Consider the following 22,995-nt stretch of genomic DNA (forward strand, 5'->3'; position numbering starts at 1 on the left):
GTGGCCTCTCCCGTTGCCGGACGCGCAAGCTCAGCGCCCATGGCCCACGGGCCCAGCTTCTCCGCGGCATGTGGGCTCCTCCCGGCCCGGGGCACGAACCCATGTCCCCTGCATCGGCAGGCGGACTCTCAACCACTGCGCCACCAGGGAAGCCCCTAAAAACTCCTTTTGAAAACCCCACACCCCATATCCACTATCTGTATCTGTACCTCCCCCTGCACCCCAAAACCTCTGCCTTCTGTACCCCTCGCTCATGGCTTGACCTTTCACCCCCACACTCTTCCCAGACATCCTTGGCTCCTTCTGCATCCTCGCCCAGGCCAGGAGAGGAAGGCGCAGCCAATGTCCCCGGTCCCCAAGGGGCCTTTGCAGGACTTGGACCTGGAGCTCCATGTGCGACCTCATCCTCACTGGAGGGCCTGGATCCAACCCAGCCTCTGAGAGTGGCTGCCTCCCAGAAGTCCCCCGTCTGTTTGATATCCTGCCTGTCTGGTCCCCCCACTGCCTCACCCTGCCTGTGTTCAGGGAGCGCCTGGCCATTGTGGGGTGGGGGGCACTCTGCCCACACCTCCACCGCACGCAATTGTTCCTAGCAGTCTAGAACAGTCCTTGGCCTGTGTGAGTCAGCTGCCCCCTCCTTTCCTTCACCAGGAACCTGCAGGGTCTGGAAAATCCCCTTCTCTGTTTGACTCCTTCCTCTCTGACCCAGGTCTGCCCTCCTGTCTGGCCCCGCCATCCGGCTCCAGCGCCTGCCTGAAGTGCTGGGTTCCTCTGGAAGGAAGCAGGGCTCCCTCACAGCCGGAGACAGGCTGCAGCGCAGGAAACCTGGGTTCTATTTCTGCCTTTGACCTTGGAGCCACTGATGGCCCTCCTTGGGACCTTAAGCACCCACTGTGTGGGTCCAGGACGCTGCCAGCTCAGGCATCCCATGAGCCATCCTGGGAGCTGGTCCGGTTGGGGTTGGAGACTGGACAGCCTTGGGCCTCCTGGCCCTGCCCACTGCTTGGGCCTCATGGCCAGCCCAGAGGCCCAGCTCCAGCCCCATGTCCTTTCCTGGGGAGCAGGGGCTTGGGGTAGGGAGCTCAGAGGTCCTGGGACAGTCCTGACTCTGCCAGCCAGTGGGGGCCATCCAAACCAGCTCATCCATCTCAGGGGGTCATTGTCAGGGTCACATGACACTGAGGCTGAGGAAGTGCTCTGTAAACTGTGAATTGCAGTTGAGAGGCTTTGTGGGAGTGACTCTCAGTGACCTCAGTTGGTTCATCTCTTCCACAGCCTTCGTTACAGAGGTGGTGTGGCACAGTGGTAAGGACTTAGCTGTTGGAGCCAGACCACCAGGGTTCAAATCCCAGCTCTACCCTGTGCTAGATCTTCAAGCAGGTTCCTGACTCTGCTCCATTTCCCCATCTTTACAGTGGGGTTACCTAACACCTGACCTGGGTTAACACCTACAAAATCCTTAAAGGAGTGCCTGCTGCATAGTAAGTGCTCAATAAATGTTAGTCCAAGTAGACCCTGGACTTGCCAGCTCTGAATCCAAATTCCCTTCTATGGTCAAGTCTCAGGCTCTTTGGGGCTCTTTCTGGAAGCTTCTTTCCAGCCTGGCTTCATCTCCCTTCTCAGATGTAAAATACAGCTGTGAAAACCTTTTGATCTTCAGCTTTTCCACAAGTGAAGTCTCTGCTCTTGCTGGCTTGTGCCTTGCTGCAGGCCCTTATCTGACCCCAAAGCCTCGGGTCCTGGGTTAGGGACTGCAAGCAAGGGCAGGCTGGCATGCACAGAGACCATTTCCTGGGGTCCCTGGGGTGGAGGGGCTTCGGTCCAGGACCCGCCATGCTCTGGATTCTCTCCTCTCACTGCAGATGTGTGTTCCTAGCATTTTTTCCAAGTTGAATCTCTCTTTGCTATTTCCTGTCCATTCCCAAGCCCCGGTGGCCTCTCCCTCCCTGGGAGAAGCTCTAGACCTTGCTTACCACCAGGATTTTCCTTTCCAGACAGCAGTCTGGTGTCTAGGGGTTGCCAGGAATCTCTGTGCACCATGCATGCCCTCCACGGCCTTGCTTCCATGGGGAGGGAGAGGGGGTGGCAATGACACAAAGAGAGCCCTCCCCAAGTCGGGAGGGTCCTGCCCCTCTAACCTCCTCTGCCCAGTGTCTGTGCCCCTGCACCAGCCCTAGCCTCAGTCCCCTTAGGTCAATCAGGGCCTTCTCAGGACCACCCCCGCCCCCAACCCAGTGGGAACATTGCCCTCTACCCCTACCCAGGGGAGGAGGGAGAACCCCTGGTAGGGGGCTAGTCTTGTGGTTCGTAACCCGTGAGTGTCAGAATCCCCTGAGCATGCACGACTTTAACCCTCCCGGATGGGGTGGGGAGAGTCTGACTCAGCAGCTCTGAGAAGGAGCCCAGGAATCTATTTCTCACCAGCTCCTTGAGGTTCTAAGGCTTATTCCTGGATGCAGACCTCATGGGCATGGCCCCAGGGCTGGAATGGGCACTTGTCTAGAGGGAGAGGGAGGGGTAAGAAGGAACAGGAGGGACTTCCCTGGTGGTCCAGTAGTTGAGACTCTGCGATTCCAATGCAGGGGATGCGGGTTCAATTCCTGGTCGAGGAACTAAGATTCCACATGCTGTGTGGTGTGGCCAAAAAATAATGAAATAAAATACATGTGAATTCAAAAATATATATATTAAAAAAAAAAAAAGGAAGGAACAGGAGGAGGGATATGCCAGTGGATTGTGCGGGGAAGGGGCTTTAGGGGATAAGACATGGGCAGTGCAGACATTATGCAAGGCTTGGTAGCACTGCAAACACAAAGATGACCAAATGGCACCCAGCCCCTCCCCCCAGGGAGCTCCCAGCCTGGGAGGGAGATGCATACAGACTGCTTGGGGGTGGGTGGTACCTTCAGAACAAGTCATGTTCAGGAAGCAGCTAGAATTAATAGGTGATGACACTTTTGTCCATTCATTTATTCAAGCATTTATTTTTAACATGGAGTGCTGAGAAGGTAGAGATGAGCTCATCACAGGCCATGCCTTCAAGGTGCTGTCATTCCAGTGGAGGTACAGGTCATTACAGTGTGAGCCCTGGAGGGCCCAGAACCCAGCCTAGGGGCAGAGGTGGCTGGAAAGGCCAAGGAGTCATGACAAAGCCTCCCAGAGGAGATTTTCTTTTGAGTCATATTTATTGAGGTGTAAATTACATACAATAAAACATACCCACTTTAAGTGTACAATTCAGTAATGAGAATGAGTTGTATCTAATCAGGGGACCGTTACTCCAAAAGGTTTCCTGTGACCCTTCCCGGACAGCCACACCCGACCCCTGGTCCCAGGCAACTACAGATCTTTCTGTCATTATAGATTAGACTTTTCCCCCGTGGGTTTCATATAAGTGAAATCATATGCTATGGAGTCTTCTGTGTCTGGCTTCTTTCACTCAGCATAATGTGTTTGAGAGTCCTCCATGTTTCCAGGCCTATATGGAGTTTGTTCCATTTTGTTACTGAGTAGTTAGAGGAGGTGATGTTCAGGCGAGTTTCGGAGGATGAACTGGAGTTAGCCAGGTAAACAAAAGGAGGAAGGGCATATTCCAAAAGAGGCACCAGCTGAGAAAAGGCCAGAGGCTCCAAGACATGGGCTGTGTGAAGCTGGGGAAGCAGGGAGGGAGGATTGGCTGTTTCTCTGTTTTTCTTCTCGTCTTTGGCCCTCTCTGCTGCTGCCACCACCTTGTCTAGCCAGTGAAGGCCGGGTTTGGTTTTCACAAGTGAGACTATTTCCTCCTGGTCAGGCTGGGCTCCCCAGATAGGGCTGAGGCCAGGGCAGGCCTGAGACACTCGCGCCAGGCCATCTGGGGCTGGGTGTGTGAATTCATGCACTCTTGTGCTTGGGGGCTCTGGGGTTTCCTTGGGTTCTGCTGGGTTTGTTTTCCTCTAAGTTATTTTGTAAAACTCCTTTGGAAACACCTCAATCTTGTCTAAGGGGAAAGAGGCCTTCGTTGTCCGCACACATCCCCAAGAAAGGCAGGGGTCATGGCTGCTGGGGCCCTTCTGCACCGGCCTGCAAGGTGCGGGGTCCGAGCCGCCCCTCTGTGGAACGGGAGCCTGAGGTGGAGCTTGTGCTGGGCTCAGCTGCAGCCCGAGGTCACATGAGTTGACACCACGCCTGACCTGCCCCCCGTTCAGCCCAGCAGCTGGGCTCCACCCCCGCTTCTGGGTGCGCAGATGATCCTGTCAGTGTGGCCACAAGTGCCAGAGCTGATGTCCAGCATGGCTGGAATGTGTTCCCTGTGGCCTGGAGATTTGGAGTCCAGACCAAGGCAGAAAGAGGTGGCCAAGATCGCTGGGGCAGGGGGGCAGGGGGCTGCTGTCGGGGGCAGCAGCTTCAGTTGACCTCCCCTCCATTTCTGCTTCTGTCCCCCATCCATGCTGCCCCTGGCCACCCTGTCACCTGCCCACATCCCCCATCTTTGCTGGCCCCAGTCACCCTTTACCTGCCTGTGTCTCCCTATCCATTAACTCATGTCCTGGACATCACTTGCCTTCTCCAAAGGACGAAGAGTCGTCACGTACCAAAGTGATTTTAAGTTTGTTGTCGGGACTTCCCTGGCGGTCCAGTGGTTAGGACTCCGCGCTACCACTGCAGGGGGCACGGGTCCAATCCCTGGTCGGGGAACTAAGATCCCACAAGACGCGCAGTGTGGCCCAAAACAAACTTATAAGTTTATTTGAGGATTCATGCAGGGGCTAATGAGATTTGGGGAAACTGAGTCAAAAACAATGGTACAGCCCCAGCCTGACTGTCTTTGCCAGACCATGTCTGACTTAACTGCCGGAGGGCCTTGGGGTGGGACTCTGGGCTCCCCCTTGAAGTGAGAAGAGGGGTCCTGGGCTTGGCAGGAGTTGGAGAGTTTGACACAATTGCTCATGTGGTGTCCCACAGGTAACCTGCGGGCTGAGGGCATATGATGGCTTGTCCCTGCCCGAGGATGCAGAGACAGTCACAGTGGGCCGTGCTGGCTGGAGCTATTCAGACCTTTCTGATGATGAAGACTTCCTGGCTGATGAGGCCTCCGGAGGTGAGCAGAGGGTTCTGGTGGCTGGGAGTGGAAGGGGTAAGGACGGAATTGGGGCTCTTCCCACTGGTCCTTAAAGAGGCTCCAGGATGCTTGCCCAAGGTGGCACCTCAGGAGATGGACTAAGAAAGATATGGAAGCAACCTAAGTGTCCATCAGCAGATGACTGGATAAAGATGTGGTATATACATATACAATGAGATACTACTCAGCCCTAAAAAAGAATGAAATGTTGCCATTTGCAGCAACATGGATGGACTTGGTGGGCATTATGCTAAGTGAAATAAGTCAGACAGAGAAAGACAAAATACCGTATGATATCACTTATATGTGGAATCGAAAAAATACAACAAACTGATGAATATAACAGAAAAGAAGCAGACTCACAGATGTAGAGAACAAACTAGTGGGTTACCAGTGGGTACAGGGGAGGGGAGAAGGGCAATATAGCGGTACAGGAGTAAAAGGTACAAGCTATTGGCTATAAAATAAGCTACAAGGATATGTTGTACATCATGAGAAACATAGGCAATATTTTATAATAACTATAAGTGGAGTATAACCTTCAAAAATCGTGAATCATGGGAATTCCCTGGCAGTCCAGTGGTTAGGACTTGGCGCTTTCACTGCCGGGGGCCTGGGTTCGATCCCTGGTCAGGGAACTAAGATCCCACAAGCCGTGCGGCACAGCCAAAAACAAAAACAAAAAAATTGTGAATCGCTATATTGTGTACCTGTAACCTGTATAATATTGTACAGCAACTTTTTTTTTAGTTCAGAAAAAAAAGAGGTGGGCTAAAAGCTGCGTGCGTCCTGAGCCCTGGTTCCAGTGACCGCAGGATCCTCCACTTAAAACTGTGTGACCCGGGACTGGTGGCTGCTTCTCCTTACAGCCCAGATTGAGCAGGACCTAAGGGGAGGGTGGTGGGCAGTGCACAGTAGAGGATGATTACGGCCCCCTACTCCACTTCCTCCCATTCTCACCTAGAGGCCAGTCTGACCTGGTGCCACCCACCCCATCCATCCTGGTCCACACCCTCTCTGATGGAGGCTTCCAAGCTGGCTTTTACAGGCCGGCCCTCCCTAAGTGTGGAGAGGAGGCAACAGCTGTGTTTTCATGACCTTCCCCACCGTGTGCCAGGTGCCCAGAACAGTGCCTGACACCCAGTAGGTGCTCAAAAAAGATTAGTTGTTGCTGAATAAGTCTCTCTTTTGCTTGTAGATGGTGTGGGCAGCGGGGACCTGGGCAGCGGGGACTTCCAGATGGGTAAGTGTCTGGGGGCATCGCACAGGCCCCCATCCTGCCCCCGGGGAAGACCCAGAGCAGGTCTTCCCAAGCCACAGAGGCGGCATCTCCTGGACTGAGGGCCTTGAGGGCTCTTTGTGCCTGCCATGGGGATGGTCTTATCCCCGCTGAGTGACATTTGGGTGCCTTGGTTGGCCAGTCCCTGCAAGGTTGGGTATGGACAGGTTCTGTGTCTGCCTGTGCTGGGAAATGCCCGGTTCTGATAGGGACTGAAAGTCAGCCACTCAGCATTCAAAACCAGATTCTCACCTCCCTGGGCGGCTCGGCTGTGGAGTCCTTCCCCAGAGCCCTCCTTGGGGGTGAATGCTGCAGAGTGGGGGTCCCCAGGCAGGGGTGGGCAGACAGAGGGGACTCTGTGGCACAGGCATTCGGGTAAGCCAAGAGCTGGACCTGGGAGAGAGCCTGCCTTAGGTCGGGTCACCTGCTGGGAAGCCGAAGTTCCTGGGTTGGGGAAAGAGGGCTGGGCTTCCTGGAGGGAAAGGAATCAGGCCTCCATCAGCTGCCCACTCTGCCAGAACTCCAAGTGCACAGCCAGAGCAGGAGCTGGCCCAGCGCTGGGACCGGGGCTTCAGAGTCTCTGTTTCCTCCCACCCTGGGATTCTGGAGAGAGAAGGAACTACTCAGGACAAAGCCATGCGGTTCCTGCTGCCTTCTCTGGGAGCCAGTGCCTGGGCACAACGTGATCAGGGCCAAGGATGGAGCTCAGCTCAGAGTCACCACTGGGTGGCCCCGCTGCATCCCTGTGCTGCCCACCCCAGCAGGCCTGGGGCGAGTCTGGCCTGGGTCCCTCCAGGGACGGGGTTGCCTCCCTACGGCTGGAGTATCAGAAGCATCCCAATGCCAGAGGGTGGCATCCTAACCGGGCCAGTATGGATAGGACGGTTGACCCCTGGGTGGCACAGCCCTGACTGTGACCTCCCAGCACCTGGGAAGCAGACACTGCCTGAAGCTTTTCCATGTGTAGGTCTCTGCAGGGCTACAGATGCCTGGGAGCTGGGTGGGGCCTGTGTGTGGGTGTCAGGTGGGCCCCATGCACACAATGCACACCCCAGAATGGCCCATGCTAATGTGTCTCTGGGAGCTGCCTCTTGCCAAGCCAAGTCTGCCTGCTGAGGCCCTGGGCCAGTCCACCCTGTCCCTTCAGAAATATCTAGAGCCCCCTCCCAGGGGGCTGCTCACAGCAGCTCCACCTGCTTTGAGTGGTCCTTGCTAACCCACCTCCTCCCATGAGAAGCAGCTATGAGGGCAAGAGAAGCCAGAGGTGGGGGAAGGATGGGGATGGGGGGCAGTAGCTGGGGAGGGCCCAAGGGGAGGGCCCAAGGGCAGGGCCGGAGCCTTTCCTTGTAGGTGGGGCTGATCTATGGGAAGATGTGGGGCCTTAGGCCCTCCAGACCCAAACGCTGGCACCAGCCCGCTGCCCCCGGGGCAGGTCCAGAGAGCTGGGCTGAATCTCGGCCCAGGAGGCATCAGATAAGTCTCCCTGATTCCCAGGGTCAGTGTGCCTGCTTCAGCCTTGCCCAAGGGCAGGTCCCTCCTAACTCTGGTAAGCAAGGGCCGTCCTGACCATGATGGGGCCGTGCCTGGCCACCCCTTGACTGACCCAACCCCCGACCCTGGAATGTCTGAGACGGCTCCTCCCTCACCCCTTCCCTCGGGCAGTGTTGCGGCTCCCCTTGGCTCTGTCCCAGCCCTGACTGCCACCCCCAGGCCAGGACCCCTCCTGGACAGCTCCTGGCTCGGCCTCCCTACCTTGGGAACCCTGCCCACCTCCCCTCGCCCAATCTTTCCACCTTCTGACTGTCTCTTTGTCTGTCCTGCTGGCAAACTGTCTACATGTCTCCCCTGCTCCCTCCCTCCCCTGCCTTGAGCCATCTCTTTCCTACTCTGTGTGTCTCTGTCTCACGCTGCCTTTCTCCCTCCACCTCTTGGACTTGCATCTCTGCTTCCGTGTCCCTCTGTCTTTCCCTCTTTCCAATCTGCCTTTGTCTCGTCTTTTCTCTCTCTCATTCTCCCCACCACTTTCTCTCTGTGTCTCTGCCTATATCTATCTCTCTGTGTCTCTGTCTCCATCTCTCTGTCTGCTTCATCTCTTTCTGTTTTCTGTCTCCATCAGTCTCTGTGTCTCTCTGTCATTTCCCCCCTCCGTCTCTCCCTTTGGTCTCGCCACCTCCCTGCTGTCTCTGCCCCTCCTCACCTCCCTCTCTGCAGGCCCTGGCCACCCCCGGGCCGCCCTCCCGTGGCTGGTGTGATGGTCTTGGAGCCCGATGAGGAGTCTCCTTTCCCTCTCTCCCTCCCCCTCCTCTCCCAGCTCTTCCTCTCACTCCTTTGTCTTCTTTTCCTTCCCGGCCTGCACTTGGTCACTCTTGAGGGTCAGAGGCACCTCTCTGCAGGGTCTGGGGCCAGGCCTGCCTCTGTCCCCGCCCCAGCTGGCCTCACCTTCTCCCCTGCCCCTGCCCAGGAGGCAGCCAGGCCCTAGCCGGGCACACAATCTAAGCACAGTGGGCCGGACCCCTGGTGTAGGCAGGATGGGTGCAGCAACCCCTCGGGGAAAAGGCTAGGGCCTCGGGCCTCGCTGATCCTGGGTACCCAGAGGGACTGGGCTGGGGTTCGGGGGCCCAGGTGTGTGGGGGAGGCGTTCTGTTGAGCAGGGACTCCGTATCGAGCGTAGGTGGGGTAGTTGGCTCTGGGGCTGGGGGTGGTCAGGTGTGCCGTTCCCCACCCGACTCGGGGTGCCGGGCAGCTCTGGGCCTCCCGTCCCTCCAGCCATTGGCTCCAACTGTGCTGTCCAGATGGGGTCAGATGAGGGCCAGCGTGGAGCTGTTCAGCCAGGCAGGCGCCCAGAGAGCACTCCCACCCCAGTCTGCATCACTCCCCATCAGCACCCTCAGCTCTGGGGGCTGGTTCCTGAAACTCACCTTCTGCCCAGCTCTCGGATACCTGCCACAGGGAGGCCGCTCAGGGTGGAAAAGGGGGTGTGCTCATCCTGACCTGCCCCTGATCTGGGAGAAGGCAGGGGGTGGGGTCAGGTTGGAGGGTCCGTGCCCTTCCCAGGCCCTAGTAGAAAGGGGCTTTGTGGAGCCTCAGCCCCCTCCCCCAACAGCGGGCACATTCCTGGGCAGAGGCCTGGCCTCCTCGCCCGCGCTGGGCCGCAGGGCTGAGGCCAGGGGCCAGGGTGGGGGACTTTCAATGGGCCTCTGTGCCAGCTCACAAGAGGCCTCTGTGGCCAAGCTCGCGGCCCTCACGCTCCAGCCCACGGGGCCCCGCCCGCCCGGCACCCAGGAGCCCAGCCCATCATGGTCCCCGTGATTCAGCGCAGGCGGCGCTGCCCTCACAAGCACCTTCTCTTGGTGCAGAAGTTCCCTCCGGCTGCTTGCTAGGCTGCCATCCTGATGTGCCCAGGACTTGCTCCGTGAGCCGCAGTGGGGGAGGGTCCAGGTGCAGAGGGCGTGTGCACCTGTGGACCTGCCAGACAGAGTAAAGGGGAAAGAGGACAGGCCCAGCCAGTGCCACTCCCTGCTCTGCTGCCCACACGCTGCTCGTCACTTCTCAGAGCCCACTTCTGCCTCAGGGGCAGCTGCTGTCTCCTCTGCCTGGAGTGCGCTCCTCTCAGGGGCCTCCCAGTGCCTTACTCTCTGCCTTCAAGCATCCCCTGTGTGGAGAGGCCTTCCTGGCTGCCCTGTGGAAGTAGGGACCTACCCCCACCGCAGCACACCCGCTCCCTTGGCCCTTGTTTTTTTTTCCCTAATAGTCCGTATATTCCTTGCCCATTTGTTCTATTTCCTTTCTCCTCCCCCTAGAAAGTGATCTTTATGAAGTTCACTGCTATATCCCTTGCCCCTAGAACACTGCCAAGCATATGAAAGACCTTCAGTATAGATTCGATAAAGCAATGAATGCCTCTCTCAGATGGGAAGAAATAAAACCAAATCCATTCCTTCAGTTTGTCTTAAAGACCAGAGATAATACAGCTAATGCATGCAGCCCCTAGTGTGAGCCAGGTACTGCCATAAGCATTTTACATTCATTATCTTATTTCATCCTCCCAACAGCCCTCTGGGGTGGGCACTGCTATCGTCCCTGTTTTATAGATGAGGAAACTGAGGCACAGGGAGATTAAGTAACTTGCTTAAGGTCACAGGGCAATTTTAAGTTATTTTAATTTGTAAGTGGAAATTTTGCTCCAGAGGCTGAGCTTTTAACCACTAAGCTATACTGCTTCTCATATAGTAATAGCTCATATTATATTGCCCCTACTATGTGCCAGGCTCTGATCTAAGCACTGTGTGTGTGTGTGTGTGCGTGCGCATGTGTGTGTACATATATATGATTCATTTGCAACTCATATTTATAACTTCTATTATGAACTCTGAACATTATGAGATTTAATGTCCATAAAGTGTATATAGTAGGTGCTTAATAAACAATAGTTGTAAGTGTATGCTCACCCCAATCTGCTATGAATTTATTCAGCAATCACTTATTAGGCACCTACTCTGTGCCAGGCTCTATGCAAGCACTGGGGTACAGGGTGAATGAGACCCAAGGGTTCCCCCCATCAAGTTTATAGTCTAGCAGTAGAGAGAAAGATGACAGCAGCTTCTGATTCCCTAGCACTTGCTCTGTGCCAGGCGCTGTATCTTCATTCACACGGAGATGGCCTTGTAAGCATGATATAATTTCTTCCCCACAGCAACCCAGTGTGGTAAAATGTAATTAATATGCACATTTGACCAAAAGGGAGACAGAGTTCAGAGAGGTAAGGTCCATGCCTGATGTGTGGCTGACCTCAGAACCCACGATCTTTATGATGATGCTCTGGCAGGATCTGTGCCACGTGGGGTAGAAGGTGCTCTGATGGGAGAAGCCAAGGGGCTGGGGGACCCCCAGAGGAGAGGCCTCTACCCAGCCAGGGTTGGGAAAGGAGGGCAGCTCAGGCAGTATTCTTGGAGGAGGTGATGACTGAGCTGAGCCCTGAGGGTCATGACTGGCATGAATGGGGGGGTGGGGAAGCATGTCACTCTCGAGTAATTTCTGTGCCAAAAAAAAAAGGGGGACTTCCCTGGCGATACAGTGGTTAGGACTCAGCGCTTTCACTGCGGGGGGCCCGAGTTTGATCCCTGGTCAGGGAACTAAGATCCCACAAGCGGCGCCACGCGGCCAAAAAAAAATTCTGTGCCAGGTCCTCCTCCTCTGGAAGCCACCCCTTCTTACCCAGCCTTCCTCTGACCCAGTGGAGGTCTTCTCTTCTGCATTACCACTTGGTATCTGGATCGGGCCATTTTCCCTGTTAGTTGAAGCCATTCACTCAAGGGTGGGGCCTCGGCTTTGATCCCTGGGCGGCCTGCCAGGGCCACTACAGCACGTGCTCCTACAGGCAGTGCTGGGCACAGCTGTGGGCACACAGGTGTCAGCCTCAGCGAGAGGCCTCTGGGGACCATCGCCCCCATTTCCACCCACTGGCCCAGCTGCCTGAGGCCACTACCTGCCAGGCTGGGCCCCTCATAGTGACACCCCCCCCACTCCTTTCTGCAGTTTATTTCCGAGCCCTGGTAAATTTCACTCGCTCCATCGACTACAGCCCTCAGCTGGAGGATGCGGGCTCCGAGGAGTTCCAAGAGGTGTCCGAGGCTGTGGTAGACACGGTGAGGTGAAGGGGCTTTGGGGAGCTCCCCGAGTATGGCAGGGCAGGACTGAAGGTGGGGTGAAGGGATCTGGAGGCTGATGGTGCTGTGTCCCTCTCCAGCTGGAGTCAGAGTACTTGAAGCTTCCTGGAGACCAGGTTGTCAGTGTGGTGTTCATCAAGTGAGAAGGGTCCCCTGGGGTGGGGGGTGGGGGCTGGTGAGGGACTGACAAGGATGGGGAGGGGCCGGGCGCCAGGAGGGGAGGCAAGAGAGGCCTAATGGGCTGAACCTCTATTGGTAGAAATTCGGGAATCGGTAGGGGTACAATTTGGACTTTAAGTTGCCTTGCATGGGGTACAGGCTAATCAGGAGCAGGGGGAGAGTCAAGAGATCAGGTCTGAGCGTCAGGCAGGGGGCCGAGGGAGGAGCTGAGACCCCAGGCGTCTTCCTCACCCTGCTGCCCTGCCCCCCACACCCATCCCTAGGGAGCTGGACGGCTGGGTCTTTGTGGAGCTGGATGTGGGCTCCGAAGGGAATGCAGATGGGGCTCAGATTCAGGAGGTGCTCCACACCGTCATCTCCAGTGGCTCCATCGCCTCCTACATCACCTCTCCCCAGGGATTCCAGTTCCGACGCCTGGGCACAGGTGAGCCCGCCCTGGAGCTGAGGGTCACCTCCTCCAACTTCTCAGACTCATGTGGGCCCCCTTTCAGTGTCACTACCATGGGCTGTCCTAGCTTGGCCTTGCACACCACTAGGGACAGGGAGCTCACTACCTTATGAGTCTGCCCCATCGATCTTTAGGCAATCTTGGCTTGGGTTGAGCAACATGTGTTTCCTCTAACATGTACTCAGTAGACCCAATTTCCACTCTCTATTAACCTCTCTATGTTGACAATAGGTAATAATAATTCCTTTCTTCATACAGTGCTTTCAGGTCCAAAAACACTTTTGTGCTTAATAATAACCAACAATTCTTCACTGACCATTCAGTCTTCATAAGAATTCCTATGAAGCAGATATTATTTCTCCTGTTTTAGAGATGAGGGCACTGAGGCCCAGCGAGGAAAAATGATTTATCCAAATCCACATACACAGATAGTGCAAAAGCCAGAATGTAAACCAAACCCTGTGTCTCTGCTGGTCTTGCCAGAACCTGTGATGAGACGAACTGAGAAACACAGCTCTGAAAGAACAGGACACTGGCCCCAAGCCACACAGCTATTATATGCGCAGGCCTGGCCTTCGTACCCTCAGTCGGCCCAGCTTTCTTTTTATTTTATTTTATTTTATTTTATTTTATTATTTTATTTTATTTCTTTTATACAGCAGGTTCTTATTAGTTATCCATTTTATACAGGCCCAGCTTTCTTTTCACTGCACCCTCTGTCTCCTGTTTCAACTCCCTGAGCGTTTTCTTCTCTAGGCCAAGCAGTCCCAGTTCATTCCTCACAAGCTACAGTTCCCATCCCATCCCAGTCTCCATCTCAGTCCTCTCTCTGGGAAATGTCACCATCCCAGACTAAGCGGAACCCAGAACTGAACAAACTTCATCCCTACCATAGTGTCACCCAATCAGAAAAAAAGGGTGAAATCATTTGTTCTGCACGTAAAACCTCAATCAATGTGCCGAAAGATCAAGTTTGTTCTTTGGCATCCCCAGGCCCAGGTCTGAAGATTGCTGAGGCTCCAGTCCTCTTATCCCCACTTTCCAATGAGTACCTCCTAGGGATGGTAGGATGGGCCTGGTTCAGCCCTGCAGCCCATAGCCCCCAGGTCCCAGGTGGGACAGCTGCTGATCACACCTTCCTTTCCAGCACAGACACCCCCGCCCCCCCTGGCCGCTGTGGTGGCCGCAGTGACACCAGGTGAGAGTGTAAGCCAGACCCAGGCTGAGCCGGGTAACTAGAGAAGCTAATGGATGGAGGGGAAGGAAGGATGAGGGCAAGATGGCTGGGCACAGCCCACAGGCCGCCCCTCCTCCCCTTCCTGTGCATCCTCTCTAGGCCTGGTTGTGGCCTGCACGTGTGTGCTGTGGTCATTGCATGGTGTGGCGTGTTAACTGTGTGTGGGGTTTGTGTAAGGGATGGGTGAGGCCACTGCCACATAGCCCACATCCCACATGTGCTGTGGATGTGCTCACCACGTGCTCTGTGCCCTCGCTGAGTCTGCCAGAAACCACGTGGCCTGACACGGAGCCCCAAAGCCCCCTCCCAGCTCTGCAGTGCCTGTGCCACCCGTGACATTTTCTGCCAACCTCCTGCCTGCCTCTCTGACTGTCCCACACCCCCGCAGTGCCCCAGTTCCCAAGGGTCTGCACCGAGGCGGAGTTTGCCTGCCACCGCTATAATGAGTGTGTGGCCCTGGAGTATCGCTGTGACCGGAGGCCTGACTGCAGGGACATGTCTGATGAACTCGATTGTGGTGAGGGGCTGTCTGGGGACACGGTGGCCTCCAAGTCAGTCCGGGGCTGCGAGGGTTTGCTGCAGGCAAAGGGGTCTGCGGGAGGTGGGCAGGGACACAGGAGGGGTGATAACAGGGTCAGGGCCTGGGGAGTGGCAGGGGGCGAGGGATGAGGAGCCACCCCTTCATGCCAACGCTAAGCGGGCTCTGTCCACAGAGGAGCCGGTCCCCAAGCTCATCTCGCAGCCACCACCTCTGGCGGAGACACCACCTGTACCATCCCAGCCGGAGGCAGCCATCCCACGGCAGCTCCCAGCCACCCCTGCTCCCCAGGTTGTGTTCCCCAGTCCAGGCAGGCCCGTGCCTTGTGGGCCCCACGAGGCCACATGCCGCAGTGGGCACTGCATCCCCAAAGACTACGTGTGTGATGGGCAGGAGGACTGCAGGGACGGCAGTGACGAGCTGGACTGCGGTGAGGGCCGGGCAGGGGCGTGGGTGGGGATGCAGGGGGCGGGGAAATGGCCACTGAACCTTGCCTGGTCCCCCCAGGCCCCACCCCACCCTGTGAACCCAACGAGTTCCCCTGTGGAAACGGGCAGTGTGCCCTCAAGCTGTGGCGCTGTGATGGCGACTTTGACTGTGAGGACCGCACCGATGAAGCCGACTGCCGTGAGTGTCCCAGCATCCTTCCGGCGCCCCCGGCCCATTGGCCTAGCTCCCCGAGCCCCAACCCTTCGAGGGCAGGTTTGTGTGCTGTCCCTGGCTAAGTGGTAGAGGCCCTGGGGACAAACTTTAAGGTTTATCTCTCTTTGACTCTGAGCTGGCCTTCGTAGCAAGCAGTAGGACTACCCGTGGTTAATGTCTCTTTATTAATTTTGTTACCGTTCATCTTCTCTTTGTCATATATGCTTGTGTGGGGGTCAGACAAGTAGGCTTGATACACGAGGGTCGCTTGATGAAGGGGTCCTTGATGTATGTGTGAGTCAAAGCCTTCCTCTTACGGGTCTAGAGTGTTTTCATCTAGAGCTGGTTCTGAGTTATTTGTTCCTCCATCTGCCCAGCTTTTCATCCATGTGACCATTCAACTATACACTATCTGTCCGTCCGTCTGTCCAGCATCTTTCCTCTCTTGCATCCATTTACCCACCCACCCACTCATCCAACTATTCATCCATCCATTATTTATCTGCAAAGTTCTTCATCAGTCTGTCTACCTATCTACGTATCCAGCATCCTTCCTTCTGTCCGTTTCATCATCCATTCTATCATCCATCAATCTGTTGTCTATCCATCCATCCATTTGTCCAACATCCTTCCTGCCACCCATGTGTTCATCCGTCCATCTATCATCCATCCATGCATTATCCATCTTGCCAGCTCTCCAGGCAGCCAGCCGTTCATATAGCCAACATCTTTCCTTCCTCCTCTTTTATCTGTTCAGCCATCTATCCATTGCTCGTCCATCCATCTAGTCAATGTTATAAACATTATGACAGTCAAATGGGTGAGACTGGAGAGTCAGAGACCATATCAGGTAGCATCTTGTGGTTTCTGTCCTATGAGGTGAACCCTGGGGCTTATTAGTCCAAGATTGAGGATAATCTTCTAACCATTGCTCTGTGATCCTGGGTCACATGTTTGAGTGCGTGTTGACATTCCTAGTGTCCGCTGGTCCGGCTTCTCCTCCTTGCCTCCCCTCACCTTCCCCGCTCTGCAGCAAACCCTGGAGAGAAGCAGCATCGTGCTGCAGACTGACAGAGTTTTATGATGCCCTTCTGTGGCTCTAAGCTTGCCTGACAACATGGCCCTTTGGGACAGAGAAGTAATTGAGGGTTTTAGTTGAAAAGCCCTTCTCAGAGGCCTCTGCGGGGGAACAGTCTAAGGAAGACCAAGTCCTTGTTGGCAGAGCGCAGAACAGAGAGCATGAAAGCCAGATGACTTCGGGGGCTTGTGGGGTGTTGGGACAGAAGCCCCCAAGGGAGTGGGAGTAGGTGGCTGCCTCCCGGTCTCCTCTCTGTGCCTTCTCTGTGGACGGGTGGCCTCTGCTCCTGCACCACTCTGCCCTTTCTGTCCCTGCCTGTGTGTCTGTATCAAGCTCAGTCTTCCAGAAAAAGAATGTCAGTTACCATCTACCAGAGATGTCTAGCTGGGGCCCAGCCCTGGGGCCAGGCCAGCTCCAGGCCTCTGGCCAGTCCATAGATGGCTGCCTCAGGTCAGGCTACTTAGAGGGGTACAGAGCAGCGAGGTCCAGGCTGCCGCAGGCCCTCGCAAGACCCTTCCAGTAGCCAGAACTGCCCAGGTGTTCCCGGCGTCCAGAGATCCTGGCCTGTGCCTTTGATCAGCGGTCTTGGGCTTCTCTGGTGGCTGGCTGTGGGAGGAGCTGAGTGACTGTGGCGTGCCAGGTATAACTGTCTTGGGGAATGCAGGTAGAGTGTGCTTCATTGCTGACCGGTGACCATGACGTTGTGGACGGCGTCGTGGCAGCAGAGTCTGGGTCTGGGCCTGGTCAGGGCAGCTGTGTTGTCATGTGGGCGAGATGAGACAGTGATCCTGGGGACACCTGGGGAAGGTGGGCAGGGTGGGCTGTTGGGCATGGGTAGGCAATGGGGGGTCCTCCCTGAGGGCAGTGCCCACTGCCCACACCACCTGGCTCTGTCCCCAGCCGCCAAGCACCCTGAGGATGTATGCGGGCCCACGCAGTTCCGCTGTGTCTCCACAAGCACGTGCATCCCGGCCAGCTTCCACTGTGACGAGGAAAGCGACTGTCCCGACCGCAGTGACGAGTTTGGCTGCAGTGAGCAGGGAGCTGGGCGGCGAGCTCTGGGCCCTGGGCCCCTCCCCACCGTCTCTTCTTCGGCCTGGCTCCTCTGAGCCATTACCCCACCCCCACCTCGCTCCCCTCCCTTTGCCCCTCCCACCCCTCACTTCTGCTCCCATCTCCCAGTGCCTCCCCAGGTGGTGACCCCTCCCCAAGAGTCAGTCCAGGCTTCCCGGGGCCAGACGGTGACCTTCACCTGTGTGGCCATTGGCGTCCCCACCCCCATCATCAACTGGAGACTCAACTGGGGCCACATCCCCTCTCATCCCAGGTACAGCTCTGGGCCCCGGCAGGGGCTGGGGACGTGGCGGAGGTGTGGCCAGTGGTCCAGGCCTGACCCCCACCTCTGTCTCGGGGCCCACCAGGGTGACAATGACGAGTGAGGGAGGCCGTGGCACGCTGACCATTCGTGATGTGAAGGAGGCAGACCAGGGCGCCTACACCTGTGAGGCCATGAACACCCGAGGCATGGTGTTTGGCATCCCCGACGGTGTCCTGGAGCTCATCCCGCAGCGAGGTACGGCCTATGGGCAGGTGGGCACCGGGCGTGGGGCTGGAGCCGGGGCTGCCTGCCTAGGACTGGCCGTAGCCTGCTCCCTTGCCGCCCCATAGGACCCTGCCCCGCCGGGCACTTCTACCTGGAGCACAGCACCTCCTGCCTGCCCTGCTTCTGCTTTGGCATCACCACCGTGTGCCAGAGCAGCCACCGCTTCCGAGACCAGATCCGGCTGTGCTTTGACCGGCCCAGTGACTTCAAGGGTGCGTTGGTGGATGGGAGGCAAGTGGCAGGCTTCAGCGGGCTCAGAGGGCAGACATGGGAGAGCAGCATGCCCTGGACACATGGGGCCAGTTCAGGGAGGGACACGGCGTTGCTGAAGAAATGCTGAGCCCTGTAAGAAGAGCATTTCAGGGGAAAACAAACTTTTTTAGGAAAAGCCAAACCCACAGTTGATATTCACCTGCGTTAGGTGACAATGAGGATGGGCTCTGGAGCCGGAGTCCGTGTTCAAATTCTGACCCTGACCCTTACTGCCTGTGTGCCCGTAGCCAAGTTACTATCTTGTGTCTCAGTTTTCTCATCTACCAAATGGGGATAAAATATTAACTACCCAGGTTGTTATAAGGACTTAATGGATTAATATGCATAAGCCACTGAGAATAGTCCTTGGTCCCTGGTAGGTGCCCAGTAAGTATTCCTGATGTCATCCTCACTGTCCTCATCATCCTCACCCTGCAGAATGCAGAGGCACCAGTGACCCCAGAGCATTAAGAGCCAAGGCTTTGGCATCTTCTTAGCCCCGGGCTGACCTCCAGATGCACTGCCTGTGTGACTTTGAGACTCTTGGCTTCTTTGGGCCTGTTTTCCCAAACATAAAGGCAGGCAGTTGGACTCAGTTCTCTCTGGCTGTGAGAGGCAGAATGGCGTGGGCCCAGGCATCAAACGGACCTGGGTTCAGGAACATTGCCATTATCACAGAAATGCCATCTCTTGGATGGTTGGTACTTCCCTCGAGATCTGGGAGGGTGCTGTACAGAGAATTCCCGTGTGTGTGTGTGTGTGTGTGTGTGTGTGTGTGCGCGCGCGCGCGCGTGTGTGTGTGTGCGCGCGTGTGTGTGTGTGTGTGTGTGTGTGTAGGAGAGGGCTGGACTAGATGACCCGTCATAATAGCAGCAACAGTAACAGCTAACCGGTTTTTGAGCATCTCCTTTGTGCCACATTCTGTTTTAAGCATTTTATATCAGTTTGTTCATTTTAGCTTCCTAATAACCCTGTGAAGCAAGCCACTATTACCCCCATTTTACAGATAGAGAAGCTGAGGCCTTTGCTCAGATCACACATCTGGAGGGTGGTGGAACCAGGGCTTGGGTGCCCATTCTTCAGCCCTGTGTAGCTCTCTGCTGCCTCCTGAGGGCTGTTCCAACCCTGACAGTCCATGGATCTATTGGCAAGCAAAGGCTCTGAAAAGTCCTGCTGCAAAAAATCCCCTTGACCTTTCCTTGACCCTGGGGTTCCCAGATGGTTCCCAACCATCATTCTGAAGCATTGGCTTTGCCCAGAGCATGCTTTAGGAGACACTCCAGAACTTCAGGAGGAAAAAAAAACTTTGCTTTTATTTGACTTTGGGAGAGAAACTAACGTTCTCTCTAAATCACACTTCTCCCAAAACTTTCCCATCTCTCTGGGTTACAGCCCCTCAAGGGGGCTATCTCAGGCCACAACATGCATGGCCCTCACCCCTCCCCTTTGCCACCCAGGTGTGAATGTGACGACACCCACGCAGCCCGGCATGCCGCCTCTCTCCTCCACCCAGCTGCAGATCGACACCGCTCTGCAGGAGTTCCAGCTGGTCGACTTGTCCCGACGCTTCCTGGTCCATGACTCTTTCTGGGCTCTGCCTGAGCAGTTCCTGGGCAACAAGGTGACAGGCCGGGCTGCTGCCCTGGATGGGGAGGTGGCTGAGCCCCACTGCACATGCCCAGAACCTGCCTGGGCTCCGCTCCCTCTGAAGCTGGGGGGCAGCAGGGCAGTCTTTGCTCTGGGAGACGTGTTGTCTTGCCCCAGCGCAGCCCCCCGTGGGCAGCAGCTCATTCATTCGGGGCAGGGTCAGGCCTGCCATGGTCAGGTTGGGAGGAATGCTAACTCAGCTGTTGGAAAGCCCTCTTGGACCACTTGCCATGTCTGAGCTGGCCCCAGTGCCCTCCTCCGGCCTCCCTGGGCACCTTTTACACAGTATTATCAGACTCCTCCCCCAAATTGGACTGAGCATCCCCAAGGCAGAGCCCAAGTCCCACCCATCTCTGCTTCCCTGTGCCCAGCTCCGTGCTGGACACTCAGTACCAGCTATGCAGAGTGAGGGAGGAGGGGAACGAGTGGACACACAGTGGGAATCAAGCGTGCCCATGACTGGCCCAGCCCTGATCTGCCCTATCTCGGCCAGGTGGACTCCTACGGTGGCTCCCTGCGCTACAAGGTGCGCTATGAGCTGGCACGTGGCATGCTGGAGCCAGTGCAGCGGCCAGACGTGGTCCTGGTGGGCGCCGGACATCGCCTGCTCTCCCGAGGCCACACACCCACCCAGCCTGGTTCTGTGAACCTGCGCCAAGTCCACTTCTCTGAGGTGTGTGGGGCCTGATCCCTCAGGGCTGGCGGTGAAGGGGGTACAGGCTGGGCAGGTGCTGATGCATGACCCCTCCCACCTTTGTCCACACCCAGGAGCACTGGGTCCATGAGTCTGGCCGGCCAGTGCAGCGAGCGGAGATGCTGCAGGTGCTGCAGAGCCTGGAAGCTGTGCTCATCCAGACAGTGTACAATGCCAAGATGGCCAGCGTGGGGCTGAGTGACATCTCCATGGATACAACTGTCACCTATGCTACCAGCCATGGCCGCGCCCACAGCGTAGAGGAGTGCAGGTGCCTGACCCAGCAGGGCCGGGGACCACAGGGACCCTGGCAAAGATAGGGGAGGAAGAGCAAGGCCTCGTGGTTCTTGCAGCCACTGTCTTGGTCCTGTCCCCACAGATGCCCCATTGGCTATTCCGGCTTGTCCTGTGAGAGCTGTGATGCCCACTTCACCCGGGTGCCTGGTGGGCCCTACCTGGGCACCTGCTCTGGCTGCAACTGCAATGGCCATGCCAGCTCTTGTGACCCTGTGTATGGCCACTGCCTGGTGAGTCATGCCAGCTGGCATTTGGATACTGGCTAGGGGCAAGGCCTCGGTGGGAGGTTCAGGCTGAGGCTTCCTTGTACCCAAAGCTTAGCACAAGCCTCCAGAGTGACTGCCATGGCTGCCACCCAAGCTGTCATGACCTCTGGACGCATTAACAGAGATACTATGTCCAGATAGGAGAGGTGAAAGAGCTACTCTCTTCCACCTTGGTCAGACCAATCCTGGAGAGTACTGTGTAAAGCATGGCCCTTAGCAGGGCATTCCTAAGAGGAAGGAGCCTATAAATCACACGTTATGTCTTAGGAATGGTGGAGGGAGCTGGGATTGTGGAGCTGACAGAAAGAAGCCTCAAGCAGGGAAAACTGTCATCTCCAAATCCCTGAAGAGCTGTCAGGGGTAGAAGGAACGGCCTACAGAGGGCAAAACTAGCCAGTGGGTGCAGACTGGAAGAAGAATGTGGGTTTAGGTCAATACAAAGCAGGCATTTGGAACCTTCTATGGGACAGGCTGCCACGTGAGGTGGTGAGCTCCCCGTCACGATGGAACCGGGTGCTCCCCTGTCTGCAAAACTGTGGGGTAGTTCCAGCATGATGGGAGAGGCTGATCCAGCTAGCCTCAAAGGCCCACCCTCAAGGAGCCCATCTGGTCCAATGTGGCCTCACACTGGGGTCAGAGGGCTGCTCTGTAGAACCTGACCACTCCCTCCCCTTCCTCCCAGAATTGCCAGCACAACACAGAGGGACCACAGTGCAACAAATGCAAGGCCGGCTTCTTTGGCGACGCCACCAGGGCCACGGCCACTGCCTGCCGGCCCTGCCCTTGCCCATACATCGACGCCTCCCGCAGGTCAGACCCAGCTCGAGATGGGGCACATAGGGCTGAGGGAGTGGGTAGTGCTGCAGGCTAGGGGCATCCTCTGGGCAGGGAGATGGGAGACCTGCCTGGGTTCAAATCTTCACCTGGTCGCTAAATTATACTAGGCCCCTTGACCTCTCAAGGCCTGCTTCCTTTTCCATACAATGGGCCCATCTGTCTTCCTAGTGTTGCTATGAGGCTGCAGACCAAGAGCAGGTGGGCTTCATAGCCTGCTATGTCCCTGTGGACAGCAGTCATTCCCAGAGTGGGACTGTAAGCCCTCGCCTGGCCCATCATCACATCCCTGTCCCATGTCCTGTCCACTTGGTACCCACAGGTTCTCAGATACCTGCTTCCTGGACACGGATGGCCAAGCCACGTGTGATGCGTGTGCCCCAGGCTACACGGGCCGCCGCTGTGAGAGGTGAGGGAGAGCCTCCTGGGGTGGGGGCTGGGAGAAGCAGGCCATCGTGGGTGGGGGCATGGGAGTGCTGTTGACAACCCTCTCCCTCCCCCAGCTGTGCCCCCGGATATGAGGGCAACCCCATCCAGCCCGGCGGGAAGTGCAGGCCCACCAGTGAGTATCGCAGCCACCATCCCCTGGCACCTCCCCAGGCTGCCCACCATGCCCCAGTCCCCAAGTCCAGCACGAACCCCATGATCCTTGGAGAGCCGCCCCACTCTGTCCAGATGATGTCCATCCCACTCCCATCTTGCCTGCCCATACCTACTTTGTGTCTCCAGACCAGCAGATTGTGCGCTGTGATGAGCGAGGCAGCACGGGGACCTCTGGAGAGGCCTGCCTCTGTAAGGTACGCGTGCCCTCCCCTCCCCCACCCCAGGGGCCTTGGGTCCCAGCACACAGCTGGGAGAGGGAGGAAGGAGGCTCCATCCTCTCCATCGCTCCTTGGCCAGTGGGTGGTGACCTAGCTGCAGGCGGATGGGCCTGGTGGGCTCGTCTTCCCCTTCATGAGAGGTGGCCCGGCATCAGGAAGGAGCACTGGTTTGGGGTGGCAGGTGACCTGGGTTCAAGTCTCAGGTCCTTTGCTAGTCATTCTCGTTATAGCTGTACTGTACCTTTGCTTGAACTGTGCTTTCATTCCACATTGACACAATGGTGTAGCTAGTAGCATCACCAATTCACAGATGAGGAGATGGGGGCTCAGAGGAGGGAAGTGGTTTGCATTGAGGGTGGGAGCATCAAGTGTCTGCAGAAAAAAGAACTGGGCAGATTTTGGAATCAGGCATTCC

General features: G+C 56.5%; 1 protein-coding gene across 1 annotated transcript in view; it reads left to right on the forward strand.

The window, feature by feature from the left end:
- Positions 1 to 22,995, forward strand: part of HSPG2 (heparan sulfate proteoglycan 2) — an 88,570-nt gene that overhangs the window by 9,852 nt on the left and 55,723 nt on the right. Inside the window, exons 2-21 of the mRNA XM_007459310.1 lie at positions 4,942 to 5,077; positions 6,297 to 6,341; positions 11,913 to 12,022; positions 12,124 to 12,182; positions 12,487 to 12,647; positions 14,297 to 14,425; positions 14,622 to 14,876; positions 14,954 to 15,073; positions 17,067 to 17,198; positions 17,349 to 17,493; positions 17,588 to 17,739; positions 17,835 to 17,981; positions 19,479 to 19,642; positions 20,162 to 20,341; positions 20,437 to 20,633; positions 20,742 to 20,889; positions 21,608 to 21,735; positions 22,082 to 22,168; positions 22,263 to 22,321; positions 22,489 to 22,556. Coding sequence (XP_007459372.1) covers positions 4,942 to 5,077; positions 6,297 to 6,341; positions 11,913 to 12,022; positions 12,124 to 12,182; positions 12,487 to 12,647; positions 14,297 to 14,425; positions 14,622 to 14,876; positions 14,954 to 15,073; positions 17,067 to 17,198; positions 17,349 to 17,493; positions 17,588 to 17,739; positions 17,835 to 17,981; positions 19,479 to 19,642; positions 20,162 to 20,341; positions 20,437 to 20,633; positions 20,742 to 20,889; positions 21,608 to 21,735; positions 22,082 to 22,168; positions 22,263 to 22,321; positions 22,489 to 22,556 — 2,622 coding nt within the window. The remainder of the gene's footprint in view (positions 1 to 4,941; positions 5,078 to 6,296; positions 6,342 to 11,912; positions 12,023 to 12,123; positions 12,183 to 12,486; positions 12,648 to 14,296; positions 14,426 to 14,621; positions 14,877 to 14,953; positions 15,074 to 17,066; positions 17,199 to 17,348; positions 17,494 to 17,587; positions 17,740 to 17,834; positions 17,982 to 19,478; positions 19,643 to 20,161; positions 20,342 to 20,436; positions 20,634 to 20,741; positions 20,890 to 21,607; positions 21,736 to 22,081; positions 22,169 to 22,262; positions 22,322 to 22,488; positions 22,557 to 22,995) is intronic.

Source organism: Lipotes vexillifer, unplaced genomic scaffold (genome assembly GCF_000442215.2).
Source record: "Lipotes vexillifer unplaced genomic scaffold, Lipotes_vexillifer_v1.1 scaffold496, whole genome shotgun sequence".
In the NCBI taxonomy this organism is placed as follows: Eukaryota; Metazoa; Chordata; class Mammalia; order Artiodactyla; family Lipotidae; genus Lipotes; species Lipotes vexillifer.